Below are 16,628 nucleotides of genomic sequence, written 5' to 3' on the forward strand. Positions count from 1 at the left end.
CAATTACTAATAAATGAATTAAAAGAGTAAAAAGCGTAAAACAAAACTGTACCAGTATGCTAGCCATATGAAAGGGAAAATAAGTGCGTCTTAAGTCTGGACTTGAAAGTCTCCACAGAATCTGACTGTTTTTTTGACGCAGGAAGATCATTCCACAGAACAGGGGCACAATAAGAGAAAGCTCTGTGACCCGCAGATGTTTTATTCACCTTAGGGACACAAAGTAGTCCTGCACCCTGAGCACGTAAAGCCCGGGCCGGTATGTAAGGTTTAATTAGGTCAGCTAGGTAAGGAGGTGCCAGTCCATGAATAATTTTATAGGTTAGTAGCAGAACCTTAAAATCTGATCTCACTGGGACAGGAAGCCAGTGAAGGGATGCCAAAATGGGTGTAATGTGGTTGTAGTAATGCTAGACTGCGGTAAACCAGAAAATAGAACATTGCAGTAGTCCAATCTAGAAGAGATAAATGCATGGATCAGGGTCTCAGCATCAGCCATAGACAGGATGGGACAAATCTTCGCTATATTTCGCAGGTGGAAGAAAGCAGTCCTAGTAATATTTCTAATGTGGAGGCCAAAGGACAACGAAGGATCAAAAATTACCACTTTGTCAGTGTGATGTATGACACATGAGCCGAGGCTGAGCGTTAATTGGTCAAATTGATGCAGATGTCTCACTGGACCAAGAACCATCATTTCAGACTTATCAGAGTTTAAAAGTAGGAAGTTTCTAGACATCCAACTTCTCACTGCTGCAAGGCAATCTTCTAAGGATTTTATGTGAACGAGATTACCAGCAGTTATCGGCATGTATAACTGAGTATCATCTGCATAGCAGTGAAAGGTAATCCCAAAACGCTGCAATATGTGCCCAGGGGGTGCTATATAAAGGGAGAAAAGCAGGGGGCCTAAGACAGACCCCTGTGGAACCCTAAATTTCATGTCACTAAGTTTAGAGGTAGTGTTACTGTACAAAACAGTGAGAACTACTGGTCAAGTATGACGTCAGCCATGCAAGGGCACTCCCAGTAATCCCAAAATGATTTTCCAGCCTATCAAGTAGAATATGATGATCCACTGTATCAAATGCAGCACTGAGATCTAACAGCAACAGAACCATAGTGGTGTTCGAATCCATTGTAAGCAGAAGATTATTCACCACCTTAGTGAGAGCCGTCTCTGTGGAATGATATTTTCTAAAAGCAGACTGCAGTGGCTCAAAGAGATTATTCTCAGTAAGATAGTCTACGAGCTGCCGTGACACCACTTTTTCCAGAATTTTAGAGAAAAATGATAGATTTGGTATCGGCCGATAATTTTTCAATACACTAGGGTCGAAATTAGGTTTCTTAAGTAATGGTTTAATCACTGCAGATTTGAAACATTTAGGGACAGATCCAGAAGTTAAAGAAAGATTAATAATTTCCAGCACAGTCGGCCCAAGATTGGGCCACAGGTCCTTAAACAGTTTTGTTGATACTGGATCAAATAAACAGGTTGTGCTTTTTGTTGACATTATGAGTTTTGTCAGCATGCCTAGTGAGATACTATCAAATTCTTTAAATCTAGGTAATACCTCCGTAATGGCGCCCACCTCAATAGCAGGGTGTAGTGGCTGGGTTAAGGCATGCCGGGATATGTTTAACCTGATGTCTTCTATACATCCCACAGAATGTAGAATTAAGCACACGTGCAGAAGTACCAAACTCCTCCCTGTCCACACCCCTATTTAAACATGCAAATGTATTTAAATAGGCCTTGGGAGTTCCCCTCTCTGTCCGGATTGATCACAGTAAGAAAAGGAATTTAACCTTGTAACCTAAATTTAATGCTTTTCCATCTGCATCAGATGCTCAAAGCGCTTTACAATAATGCCTCACATTCACTCTGATGTCAGGGTGCTGCCATACAAGGTGCTCACTACACACTGGGAGCAACTAGGGGATTAAGGACCTTGCCCAAGTGCCCTTAGCGATTTTCCGGTCAGGCTGAAAGTATAGGCAGGGAAGTATATTGTCCCCTTACCTCTTCAACATCTATATGGCTGAACTGTCAAAGCTGTTAAACAGTTGCAAAACAGGATGTATGGTTGGTGCCGCATAATCAATCACCTGATGTATGCAGATGATTTGGTGGTCTTCTGTCCATACAGTGCTGGCCTTCAGCAGTTATTAAGGATATGTTCCCAGTATGGGTATGATTTTGACATTAAATATAATGCCAGAAAGAGTAACATCATGAGAAGTAAGGCAAATAAGAAGTCGATGACTCCTGACTTCTCCCTGTCTGGCACAGCTCTCAGCATAAGTAATGAGGTTAAATACTTGGGGCATTTCATACAGGATGACCTGTCTGATGACCGTGACATTTATAGACAGTATTGTATGATGTATACACAAGCAAATATGCTGATCAGAAAACTTGGTATGTGTTCGTTTTCCGTAAAAATAGCACTTTTTAGAGCTTTCTGTATCCCAATGTACACTGCCCATTTGTGGCAATGATATAAAAGAAGCAGTTTACAAAAACCCTATGTGGCATACAATGATGGTATGAGGTTACCGCTCAAAGTGCCTAGATGGAGTAGCTAGCCATTTGTTTGTAAATGCTGATGTACCCACATGTCCTGTTGTGCTCAGGAATCTTATGTATAGATGTATGTGTAGACTTACTGTGTCATGCAACAGCATAATTGTAATTTTATTTAATCCTGCAATGAGTACAGTTAGATTCACCTCAAGATTATGGAATCACTGGCGTCACAGTTTCTATGAATAATGGCATGTACTGTGGTCTTTTAGATCCTATTAACTTATTTATTTATATTTTTTGTATGACTGTATATGTTTTTATGGACCTTTTCATGTCTGGAATAAAGATTGATGCTGATGATGAATAATAATAAAAAAACATTTGAATGCACACATGGCCAAATGTGCCCGCGCTGGTTTCATTCAGAACAATTACACAAATAACCTATTTACTCATCACGCATATGCCAGACAGGGGTATAAAATGCGGGGGGGGGGGGGGGGGGGGGTCTGGGGGAGTTATGGTTAGGGTTAGGCAAAGAGAGTCAGTTACTTTATGGTTATGGTTAGGGTTAGGAGAACGGGGTTAGGAATAGTAAAATTCAAAACCGCATTGCGGAAATGTCACTTATTTTGTGATGGGAGCATGAAAAAAATTGTGAGACTGGGCTGCCCCAACCATGCTGTTAATCAGGATGAATGAGTCATGCATTGAACCAGGCCACCCAGCCACAATGTTAGTTAGATGCATTTGTGCATCACATATGATTTGAACATTCATGGAATGAAATTGTTTCCTATTAACAAAAACAAATTCATCATGCAATGCAACCTTTATCGCAATATGTGTGCAGTCAATAACTCTGATTACATTAGGAAAACCGACTCTCACTGCAAATTGTGGTTTAATGTTGGAATGTGATGTACCTGGATGACATGATTCCGTTCCACACAGCTGGCATGGGTCAGCTCAAGGTTGACTGGCACACTCCTGACTAATCGGCCAGCTCCTGCTGGAATGCCCTGTTGCCAGTAAACTCAGCTTGGTCAGCACCTGTGTGGGCACAGATAACCCCTGGCTCCTCACCGTATTGCACTCTGGGCTGGCCGCAGTTGTGCACAAAACTCCAGTGACACTGGCCTTGGTAATCGAAATCGGCTTATGAGCCAGTTATTGTCATTTGCAAGTAAATCCTCGCATTCGCTGATTACACGCTCACATCGGATTGCATCATTTGCAAGGTCTTCTAACAATGCTAATGCAGCCATTGTTAATGCCATATTGCACATTACGCATTACTTTGCGCATTCGTTTATGTCCACCCATATAATTACAAACATATGTGTGTTAATTGCTCATCAGTGTCTCTCTGGTGTGCACATCACTCTGACGAATTCTTGTTTTCACACTATTAGGTGTTTCCCGCGTCACCGCTACATGTCAGCAGTGGACCAATAGCTGTAGAAATGCACGCATGCCAGCCAGGATTTTTTTGTGTGACGCACCGCACATTTCCACGGTCATTTCACTTTTGGTATACTGGTATCTGAACTTTAGCGTGAACGTTATTTTTTGTGTGTATGCACGCTTTGTACATGAGTACAAAGCGTGCATTTGTACATGGTCTCCACAAAAATATATGATAAACTTTTCATAGTGGTAACTATAGACAGGCTGGGGTCAATTAAGAATTACCACAGGTTCAGTGTTTAAAAATGTTCCAATCTTGTTGAGAAGAATGCCAAATTACATAAGACTCCAAAAAGCTAATGTTTGTTTGTAGAGAATAATCATGCCATATGTGGTGTTTTTATCACAATTTGTAAGATTTTTTATTATTAGACAGTTTTGTGTCGTCCATGTTGTTTCTTTACACAGGCCATCACACTGATGAACAACTTAACCTGCCAAAAAAAACCTCACTAATTTATCAATCAATCAATCAATTTTTTTATATAGCGCCAAATCACAACAAACAGTTGCCCCAAGGCGCTTTATATTGTAAGGCAAGGCCATACAATAATTATGTAAAACCCCAACGGTCAAAACGACCCCCTGTGAGCAAGCACTTGGCTACAGTGGGAAGGAAAAACTCCCTTTTAACAGGAAGAAACCTCCAGCAGAACCAGGCTCAGGGAGGGGCAGTCTTCTGCTGGGACTGGTTGGGGCTGAGGGAGAGAACCAGGAAAAAGACATGCTGTGGAGGGGAGCAGAGATCGATCACTAATGATTAAATGCAGAGTGGTGCATACAGAGCAAAAAGAGAAAGAAACAGTGCATCATGGGAACCCCCCAGCAGTCTACGTCTATAGCAGCATAACTAAGGGATGGTTCAGGGTCACCTGATCCAGCCCTAACTATAAGCTTTAGCAAAAAGGAAAGTTTTAAGCCTAATCTTAAAAGTAGAGAGGGTGTCTGTCTCCCTGATCTGAATTGGGAGCTGGTTCCACAGGAGAGGAGCCTGAAAGCTGAAGGCTCTGCCTCCCATTCTACTCTTACAAACCCTAGGAACTACAAGTAAGCCTGCAGTCTGAGAGCGAAGCGCTCTATTGGGGTGATATGGTACTACGAGGTCCCTAAGATAAGATGGGACCTGATTATTCAAAACCTTATAAGTAAGAAGAAGAATTTTAAATTCTATTCTAGAATTAACAGGAAGCCAATGAAGAGAGGCCAATATGGGTGAGATATGCTCTCTCCTTCTAGTCCCCGTCAGTACTCTAGCTGCAGCATTTTGAATTAACTGAAGGCTTTTTAGGGAACTTTTAGGACAACCTGATAATAATGAATTACAATAGTCCAGCCTAGAGGAAATAAATGCATGAATTAGTTTTTCAGCATCACTCTGAGACAAGACCTTTCTGATTTTAGAGATATTGCGTAAATGCAAAAAAGCAGTCCTACATATTTGTTTAATATGCGCTTTGAATGACATATCCTGATCAAAAATGACTCCAAGATTTCTCACAGTATTACTAGAGGTCAGGGTAATGCCATCCAGAGTAAGGATCTGGTTAGACACCATGTTTCTAAGATTTGTGGGGCCAAGTATAATAACTTCAGTTTTATCTGAGTTTAAAAGCAGGAAATTAGAGGTCATCCATGTCTTTATGTCTGTAAGACAATCCTGCAGTTTAGCTAATTGGTGTGTGTCCTCTGGCTTCATGGATAGATAAAGCTGGGTATCATCTGCGTAACAATGAAAATTTAAGCAATACCATCTAATAATACTGCCTAAGGGAAGCATGTATAAAGTGAATAAAATTGGTCCTAGCACAGAACCTTGTGGAACTCCATAATTAACTTTAGTCTGTGAAGAAGATTCCCCATTTACATGAACAAATTGTAATCTATTAGACAAATATGATTCAAACCACCGCAGCGCAGTGCCTTTAATACCTATGGCATGCTCTAATCTCTGTAATAAAATTTTATGGTCAACAGTATCAAAAGCAGCACTGAGGTCTAACAGAACAAGCACAGAGATGAGTCCACTGTCCGAGGCCATAAGAAGATCATTTGTAACCTTCACTAATGCTGTTTCTGTACTATGATGAATTCTAAAACCTGACTGAAACTCTTCAAATAGACCATTCCTCTGCAGATGATCAGTTAGCTGTTTTACAACTACCCTTTCAAGAATTTTTGAGAGAAAAGGAAGGTTGGAGATTGGCCTATAATTAGCTAAGATAGCTGGGTCAAGTGATGGCTTTTTAAGTAATGGTTTAATTACTGCCACCTTAAAAGCCTGTGGTACATAGCCAACTAACAAAGATAGATTGATCATATTTAAGATCGAAGCATTAAATAATGGTAGGGCTTCCTTGAGCAGCCTGGTAGGAATGGGGTCTAATAAACATGTTGATGGTTTGGATGAAGTAACTAATGAGAATAACTCAGACAGAACAATCGGAGAGAAAGAGTCTAACCAAATACCGGCATCACTGAAAGCAGCCAAAGATAACGATACGTCTTTGGGATGGTTATGAGTAATTTTTTCTCTAATAGTTAAAATTTTGTTAGCAAAGAAAGTCATGAAGTCATTACTAGTTAAAGTTAATGGAATACTCAGCTCAATAGAGCTCTGACTCTTTGTCAGCCTGGCTACAGTGCTGAAAAGAAACCTGGGGTTGTTCTTATTTTCTTCAATTAGTGATGAGTAGAAAGATGTCCTAGCTTTACGGAGGGCTTTTTTATAGAGCAACAGACTCTTTTTCCAGGCTAAGTGAAGATCTTCTAAATTAGTGAGACGCCATTTCCTCTCCAACTTACGGGTTATCTGCTTTAAGCTACGAGTCTGTGAGTTATACCACGGAGTCAGACACTTCTGATTTAAAGCTCTCTTTTCAGAGGAGCTACAGCATCCAAAGTTGTCTTCAATGAGGATGTAAAACTATTGACGAGATACTCTATCTCCCTTACAGAGTTTAGGTAGCTACTCTGCACTGTGTTGGTATATGGCATTAGAGAACATAAAGAAGGAATCATATCCTTAAACCTAGTTACAGCGCTTTCTGAAAGACTTCTAGTGTAATGAAACTTATTCCCCACTGCTGGGTAGTCCATCAGAGTAAATGTAAATGTTATTAAGAAATGATCAGACAGAAGGGAGTTTTCAGGGAATACTGTTAAGTCTTCTATTTCCATACCATAAGTCAGAACAAGATCTAAGATATGATTAAAGTGGTGGGTGGACTCATTTACTTTTTGAGCAAAGCCAATAGAGTCTAATAATAGATTAAATGCAGTGTTGAGGCTGTCATTCTCAGCATCTGTGTGGATGTTAAAATCGCCCACTATAATTATCTTATCTGAGCTAAGCACTAAGTCAGACAAAAGGTCTGAAAATTCACAGAGAAACTCACAGTAACGACCAGGTGGACGATAGATAATAACAAATAAAACTGGTTTTTGGGACTTCCAATTTGGATGGACAAGACTAAGAGACAAGCTTTCAAATGAATTAAAGCTCTGTCTGGGTTTTGGATTAATTAATAAACTGGAATGGAAGATTGCTGCTAATCCTCCACCCCGGCCCGTGCTACGAGCATTCTGACAGTTAGTGTGACTCGGGGGTGTTGACTCATTTAAACTAACATATTCATCCTGCTGTAACCAGGTTTCTGTTAGGCAGAATAAATCAATATGTTGATCAATTATTATATCATTTACCAACAGGGACTTAGAAGAGAGAGACCTAATGTTTAATAGACCACATTTAACTGTTTTAGTCTGTGGTGCAGTTGAAGGTGCTATATTATTTTTTCTTTTTGAATTTTTATGCTTAAATAGATTTTTGCTGGTTATTGGTAGTCTGGGAGCAGGCACCGTCTCTACGGGGATGGGGTAATGAGGGGATGACAGGGGGAGAGAAGCTGCAGAGAGGTGTGTAAGACTACAACTCTGCTTCCTGGTCCCAACCCTGGATAGTCACGGTTTGGAGGATTTAAGAAAATTGGCCAGATTTCTAGAAATGAGAGCTGCTCCATCCAAAGTGGGATGGATGCCGTCTATGTTTATGTACCTTATGTATAGTTTAACTTCAATCTGTTGTCTGTCTCACATATCCTTTTCTTTTTCTCTTATTGCATTTTTTATTTGCACATTTATTAATGTGACTTATTCAGTGTTTAGTGTATATTTATACATGCCGTACAGAGAGAGTGCAGCTCAAACCAAAGTTAAATTCCTTGTATTCTGTGGATACTTGGCAAATAAAAAACTATTCTATTCTATTCTATTCTATTCTATTCTATTCTATTCTATTCTATTCTATTCTATTCTAGAGTGATACTGGATTAAAGTATGTTTTTCCTTCTTAGATAGTACAGTAAAAGGGAATAAAATAAACTCTAAAAACACTGTGGGCATCTACGGATATTTGTTTATTTTTTGAGGTGGGGGGGCGCACTACGGTGACTTTTTTGGCGTCGATGAGCTTCCATACATCATCGGTTTTCCGATTTGCTGTCTTCGTGCTTTTTCGTGTATCTCCGTAGCTAGTTGTTGCTCGCTTGAGCTGTGAACGCTGATTGACGATAATGGCGACGCTTTTATTGTGAGTTGACTCCAGGGAACCGTTTGCCTGAAAAAGTGCGCATCTTGGATGGATCTGCAGCAGCATAAACAACGACATTCTGGTTAAGCGACCATCAAAATTGCAGAATTTGATTTAACAATAAGGACTTGCTAACAATTCCTTAGCAAGCTAGCTAACTCAGTTAGCTGGTTTGCTAAGTTGAAGAGGTGGCATTCTTATTATGTGTGGACTCCTAAAGAAGACAGACGGCGATACTCGTAGCTTGCAGTGTAAATATTTCACAAGCTTTTAAAGTGGTTAATGTCAGCTTCTCGTGCTCGGAGGTAATATTTAAAGGAGAGTTTTTCTTGTTGTCTTCGTTTTGTTTTGGTTTTTTGCCGTTTACAACAGACTCTGAGTAGCTAGCTTAGCATTGTGGCTTGTCCTACTGTCTCCTATTAGGACTTGACTTGTTCATTTTGGAAACTCCGTCGAGGCACAGACGGCTAAACTCGCTAACTTGTACGATTTGCGGTGGCATTGCGAGATCATTTCGTAAATGACCACCGGCAGGAATAATCGAGCGATGATGGAAGGAGTCGGTGCGAGAGTGGTGCGTGGACCTGACTGGAAGTGGGGGAAGCAGGATGGTGGAGAAGGACATGTTGGGACCGTCAGGAGTTTCGAAAGTCCTGAGGAGGTTGTGGTTGTCTGGGATAATGGAACTGCTGCTAATTACCGTTGTTCTGGTGCATACGACGTGAGGATATTAGACAGTGCGCCTACAGGTAGGTTTTTGTCTGCCTTGTTTTTCCGTGAAACTGCATGCAGAGTACGTTCAGGTCCATAAGTATTTAGGTTTTTCTCTAAACCATCACTGTGGAGTTCAGATTAAACAATCAAGATCTGTAGACTTTCACCTTTAATGTCAGTCTGGCAACAAAAGTGTTGATTTGCATTACAAGTCACCACATTTGTAGCCAACATTCTTTAGACAAGTCAAAGAAGGAACTGTTAAGAAATTCAAACAGGTGCTATATGTTAAGTTTGTCTGGAGTCGGCTGTTCTCAAAAACTGACCTTGCAAGGAGAGTAGTGAGGGAAACCGCCAATACATTCATGGCAACTTTGAAGGAGTTATATGCTCCTGTGGCTGTGATTGGAGAAAATGTTGCATCACCAGTTATACAGATTAGTGGCAGAGAAGTATTTTCTTAAAATAAGACAAGAAATTTCAGCTACAGTTTGTCAAATGGCACATGGGAGACTGGGCCCTAGATTTGATCTGTGATTGCCGATGTAACAGGCAAAAGTTGCAAAAACCCCAGGTTTCACCAGTCACGTCCACAGAAGCTTTTAAGAACTGTCAGAGCTAGGTGTAGACTGAAAGGCGCAGGAGGCACCGGAGGCCAAAATATGTTGCTCCTGTGCACTCTGGCAATAGTTTGGCATCTGGCACCACCTGCACCTTTCAGTCCAGTCCATTGTCTTGGTGGCTTTCCTTCACTACTCTCCTTCTTGCATGGTTTATTATGCTTTTTTTTTTTAAAATTGATTCAGGTTTATTTTAAATTAACCCAGAGTGACTTGAATATGTGTCCACCCTTTGACTTAAAAACACACACACACACACACACACACAACAAATTTCTACTTTGAGCCTACATTTACAGTATAGTCTTAAGTTTGTTTTTGTTGTTATTTAAGTGATAGTTGCTTGGGCCTTCTTATTTGTTGTATACTGTAAATAACAGACTAGTATGAGTATGTCAATAAATACATTTTTATTGTAGATAAAGTGTCCCATTATTTGTAATTTACCACTTTTTTCCTGGGATATTTGACATTTTTGTTTGCACAGTTTGTATGTTATTTACTTATTATTCTGCAAAACTGATCCTGGTTGTACTGCTGTTGTGCACATATTGTCATTCAGTACCACCCTGACTCATGTTTCTCACGCTTGTCTCTTTAAGGTATCAAACATGATGGAACCATGTGTGACACATGCCGTCAGCAGCCAATCATTGGTATTCGCTGGAAATGTGCTGAGTGCACAAATTATGATCTCTGCACAACCTGTTACCATGGAGACAAGCATCACTTGAGACACCGGTTCTACAGAATCACCACGCCTGGCAGTGAGAGGTCAGCTAATTTAGGAATTTTCATCATCAGTGTTATACTAGCTGATTCATTTTGTCACACAAAAGTGTAGTGGTAGATAAACTGCTTGATTCCATTATTGTTCTCTGCTGGAAATTGCAAAAAAACAACAGAAAGAAACCAAAAATACTCTTAAAGATCACACAATCGGATTGTAGTGTTTGTGGTCAGTCATCCGATGGCCGTCTCTGTTCGGCATGCTGCTGCTATAAACTGCACTTGTAAAGTCTCTGGTTGTGTCTATATACCTATCAAACAAGGTATCTGGATAATGCAGTAATTCACTCTAACCAGCCTTCCTTTTTACTCCATCGAGTCCATTTCATAATTCTCCATACAGTTGGAGACATAGCTTTACATACACCCTAGCTGAAAAAACTTTCAAACTTAATTTTCCCATATTCTTTTCTATCAAATAATATGTTTCTTCAGTCAGTAAATGGGTTCTACTTTGTGGCGGTATGGTGGCTTTGTGGATAGCACTAATGCCTCACAGTTAGAAGATCATGAGTTCGCTTTCCACCCGTTTTTTTTCTGTGTGGAATTTGCATGTTTTCCCTGTGGGTTATTCCATGTCAATTCAACGAATATTTGAGGGGCCTCACACACTTTGTCTCAGATTTTCTTTAAATTTTACTCAAATATTCCCAGACTATTCAGAACAACAAATCTTAAGTGTGAGGCCTGTAGGCTAAGTAGTTTCTGAGATATGGCCAATTTAGTGTGCATGGTGTCTGATGTTTTTAGGCAAAAATTATGGCCAAATTTACATATTTCATGGCCAGTATAGCTGGCATTAAGGAGCCAAGAAATGGAAAGGCTTCTTTGAGTGTAATGATATGCTTCAGTGTCTCAAACATGGATGTTCGTAATGGTCAGTTTAATATTTTCCATAGTTTGAGCATACATAAACTTCACAGTTTAGTGTCAATGTCTGTTGTTTGACTATAGTCCAAGTCTGGGTGTCCATGACAACTGCCACAGAAAATTTCAGGCCTCTAAGTCCATTATTTGCTGAGATATTCTACCTTGAACTTGGTTACAGAAATGACAGCCATAATTTTTGCCTAAAAAACAGCAGACCCCATGCACACTAAATTGGCCATATCTCAGAAACTACTTGGCCTACAGGCCTCGATCTTCAGATTTATTGTTCTGAATAGTCTGGGAATATTTGATTAAAATTTGAAGAAAATCTGAGACAAAGTGCGTGAGGCACTCGTTGAATTGACATGGAATGACCCCTGTATTTGTGTGGGTTCCCCCTGGGAATATTAGTAGAAATGCACTGTCAATGCATGCCTCTGTTCATCTGTCACACTTTCTTGTGCCCATAATAATAACTCAAATGTATCAGATTTTTTAGCAAATATGAACAGCACAACCCAAATGAATAGACAATCTAAAAATTCAGCATAATTGAACAGATACACCTGAAGGAGGGCCTACTTTTGCTTGACAGAGTGTATTTATTCTTATGCCATAATAACTTGAAAACAATTAATTTGATTTTCCAAAAAAAAAAAAAATTGAATTAGACATCCCAAATGACAATATGTTGAACGAGTTTATGTTTGAGCATTATCAGATTTCACCAACACCCTCAAAGGATTGCCCACTGCATTGATCAAAGCATCAATTGTTGCTGCAATGGTACATACGAGGTCTGTCCATAAAGTATAGGTCCTTTTTATTTTTTTCAAAAACTATATGGATTTCATTCATATGTTTTTAAGTCAGACATGCTTGAACCCTTGTGCGCATGCGTAAGTTTTTCCACGCCTGTCGGTGACGTCATTCGCCTGTGAGCACTCCTTGTGGGAGGAGTCGTCCAGCCCCTCGTCGGAATTCCTTTGTCTGAGAAGTTGCTGAGAGACTGGCGCTTTGTTTGATCAAAATTTTTTCTAAACCTGTGAGACACATCGAAGTGGACATGGTTCGAAAAATTAAGCTGGTTTCAGTGAAAATTTTAACGGCTGATGAGAGATTTTGAGGTGACACTGTCGCTTTAAGGACTTCCCACAGTGCGAGACGTCGCACAGCGCTCTCAGGCGGCGTCATCAGCCTGTTTCAAGCTGAAAACCTCCACATTTCAGGCTCTATTGATCCAGGACGTCGTGAGAGAACAGAGAAGTTTCAGAAGAAGTCGGTTTCAGCATTTTATCCGGATATTCCACTGTTAAAGGAGATTTTTTTAATGAAAGACGTGCGAACGGGTCCGCGCGTCGGCTCGCAGCCGCCGCAACGCTCCGCCACAGGAAAAACACCTCTGTTGGAAGCCTTAAGGACAAGTTGGAACATGTCCAGCTGTTAAACAATTTCTCATATACTCACTCCACTGAAAGCCATCAAAAGCCGCCTGGATTTTACAAATGGTTATCAACACGGAGGTGTTTTTCCTGTGCCGCTGCTCCGCGCCGGCTGCGTCCCGACGCGCAGACCCGTCCGCACGTCTTTCATTAAAAAAAGTTTTGTTGATACTGGATCAAATAAACAGGTTGTGCTTTTTGTTGACATTATGAGTTTTGTCAGCATGCCTAGTGAGATACTATCAAATTCTTTAAATCTAGGTAATACCTCCGTAATGGCGCCCACCTCAATAGCAGGGTGTAGTGGCTGGGTTAAGGCATGCCGGGATATGTTTAACCTGATGTCTTCTATACATCCCACAGAATGTAGAATTAAGCACACGTGCAGAAGTACCAAACTCCTCCCTGTCCACACCCCTATTTAAACATGCAAATGTATTTAAATAGGCCTTGGGAGTTCCCCTCTCTGTCCGGATTGATCACAGTAAGAAAAGGAATTTAACCTTGTAACCTAAATTTAATGCTTTTCCATCTGCATCAGATGCTCAAAGCGCTTTACAATAATGCCTCACATTCACTCTGATGTCAGGGTGCTGCCATACAAGGTGCTCACTACACACTGGGAGCAACTAGGGGATTAAGGACCTTGCCCAAGTGCCCTTAGCGATTTTCCGGTCAGGCTGAAAGTATAGGCAGGGAAGTATATTGTCCCCTTACCTCTTCAACATCTATATGGCTGAACTGTCAAAGCTGTTAAACAGTTGCAAAACAGGATGTATGGTTGGTGCCGCATAATCAATCACCTGATGTATGCAGATGATTTGGTGGTCTTCTGTCCATACAGTGCTGGCCTTCAGCAGTTATTAAGGATATGTTCCCAGTATGGGTATGATTTTGACATTAAATATAATGCCAGAAAGAGTAACATCATGAGAAGTAAGGCAAATAAGAAGTCGATGACTCCTGACTTCTCCCTGTCTGGCACAGCTCTCAGCATAATTAATGAGGTTAAATACTTGGGGCATTTCATACAGGATGACCTGTCTGATGACCGTGACATTTATAGACAGTATTGTATGATGTATACACAAGCAAATATGCTGATCAGAAAACTTGGTATGTGTTCGTTTTCCGTAAAAATAGCACTTTTTAGAGCTTTCTGTATCCCAATGTACACTGCCCATTTGTGGCAATGATATAAAAGAAGCAGTTTACAAAAACCCTATGTGGCATACAATGATGGTATGAGGTTACCGCTCAAAGTGCCTAGATGGAGTAGCTAGCCATTTGTTTGTAAATGCTGATGTACCCACATGTCCTGTTGTGCTCAGGAATCTTATGTATAGATGTATGTGTAGACTTACTGTGTCATGCAACAGCATAATTGTAATTTTATTTAATCCTGCAATGAGTACAGTTAGATTCACCTCAAGATTATGGAATCACTGGCGTCACAGTTTCTATGAATAATGGCATGTACTGTGGTCTTTTAGATCCTATTAACTTATTTATTTATATTTTTTGTATGACTGTATATGTTTTTATGGACCTTTTCATGTCTGGAATAAAGATTGATGCTGATGATGAATAATAATAAAAAAAAACATTTGAATGCACACATGGCCAAATGTGCCCGCGCTGGTTTCATTCAGAACAATTACACAAATAACCTATTTACTCATCGCGCATGTGCCAGACAGGGGTATAAAATGCGGGGGGGGGGGGGAGTTATGGTTAGGGTTAGGCAAAGAGAGTCAGTTACTTTATGGTTATGGTTAGGGTTAGGAGAACGGGGAGCCCCTCGTCGGAATTCCTTTTTCTGAGAAGTTGCTGAGAGACTGGCGCTTTGTTTGATCAAAATTTTTTCTAAACCTGTGAGACACATCGAAGTGGACATGGTTCGAAAAATTAAGCTGGTTTCAGTGAAAATTTTAACGGCTGATGAGAGATTTTGAGGTGACACTGTCGCTTTAAGGAGGGACGACTGGACGACTCCTCCCACAAGGAGTGCTGACAGGCGAATGACGTCACCGACAGGCGTGGAAAAACTCACGCATGCGCACGAGGGTTCCTGCATGTCTGACGTAAAAACTTATGAATGAAATCCATATAGTTTTTGAAAAAAATAAAAAAGGACCTATACTTTATGGACAGCCCTCGTACATAACAAACACAATTTGTTGGATTTTCAACCAACTTGAATTGAATTTCTCAATGGAGGACATCTCAGAGGAGTTCAAATTTGAGTGTGTTCTCTCAGGACTGTCCACTTTACTGAACAGAGTGTTAAATGATATTTACTTTCCTTGAAAGTCATACAGGGTTTATTGTTGTTGTTGGCTGACCCCCCCCCCCCAATCCCTAACTTTTACCAGTCAGCTAGGGCTGCAGCAAACGATTATTTGGATCATTGATGAATCTGATGGGGTTTCGACACGATTAATCCATCCATCCATCCATCCATTTTCTTCCGCTTTATCCGGAGTCGGGTCACGGGGGCAGCAGCTCAAGCAAAGCCGCCCAGACCTCCCGATCCACACACACCTTCCCCACCTCCTCCGGGGGAACCCCAAGGTGTTCCCAAGCCAGCCGAGAGACGTAGTCCCTCCAGCGTGTCCTGGGTCTTCCCTGGGGCCTCCTCCCAATGGGACGTGCCTGGAACACCTCTCCAGCGAGGCATCCACGTGGCATACGGAAAAGATTAATCGTTTAATCGGATTAGCGGGGAATTTTTTAAAAATGTGCCAGGGGAAACAATTTTTCTCTCCTATCACTTTATTTAACAGAACATTTGAAAACTTAAAATACTTGAAAATCAACAAATCGTCAAATGTCCATTGGCTGTTGAAATATAAAATAATAAAGAATAAAACAGTTTATAATATAGAACAAAAATAATTATTTCAAATGGCATTGCTTTATCAGAGTGCTGAGTTGCCATAAAACAACATTGAAACATATAAATGTTCTAAAATATATGGTGAAAAAAGAGGTATTTTTGTTGCTGCAAACCTATATCAAAAACTGTAGCCTGACTCATTATATGTGCAACATTCTCTGTATAACTTGTAAAGTATGTGGTCATTTCACAATGACACATGTGACTCATGTCTCTTTCTCTAAAATTGTATTGTAGCATTATTAGTTATTATGACTATTATTATTGTTACTATTATTATTAATATATAAATAAAATAAATTAAAAAAATATTATAATTTGTAATACATTTGACTCTTTTATGACAACAAATGGTGAGCCATTAATTATTATACAGAAAACAAATGCACAAACATGCTGAAATGCCAGCAACTTAATGCTAACTTTAACTTTGAAAACGCCATAGACATGCTAACTTGTTAGCATCGGTGTTAGCATAACATACATCTATCAACTGTTTCAGAAGACCATAACAGGTCAGTTTAACATAAAAAAAGGTAAATATTCCTCACAGACATATGCTCTTTAGGGTTTTAGTGGGGAAAAATTAAGATAAAGCAAAATAAAACAAATGAAATCAACGAAGCAGCAGCTCGAAGCACTCCTTCAATTGGTTCAAGATTCAAAGCAAAGCTCGGTTGATTATATGGAAGAAATGAACATT

At 40.1% G+C, this 16,628-nt stretch overlaps 1 protein-coding gene across 6 annotated transcripts in view; it reads left to right on the top strand.

Moving 5' to 3' along the window:
* The first annotated feature begins 8,510 nt into the window (after nucleotides 1-8,510).
* mib1 (mindbomb E3 ubiquitin protein ligase 1) overlaps nucleotides 8,511-16,628 on the top strand; it is a 143,105-nt gene continuing 134,987 nt past the window's right edge. For all 6 annotated transcript variants that reach the window (XM_034183879.1, XM_034183880.1, XM_034183883.1 and 3 more), the window contains exons 1-2: nucleotides 8,511-9,340; nucleotides 10,528-10,699. In XM_034183879.1, coding sequence (XP_034039770.1) covers nucleotides 9,112-9,340; nucleotides 10,528-10,699 — 401 coding nt within the window. In that variant the 5' untranslated portion in view covers nucleotides 8,511-9,111. The remainder of the gene's footprint in view (nucleotides 9,341-10,527; nucleotides 10,700-16,628) is intronic.

The sequence above is a fragment of the Thalassophryne amazonica genome, chromosome 12, assembly GCF_902500255.1.
Source record: "Thalassophryne amazonica chromosome 12, fThaAma1.1, whole genome shotgun sequence".
NCBI lineage: Eukaryota > Metazoa > Chordata > Actinopteri > Batrachoidiformes > Batrachoididae > Thalassophryne > Thalassophryne amazonica.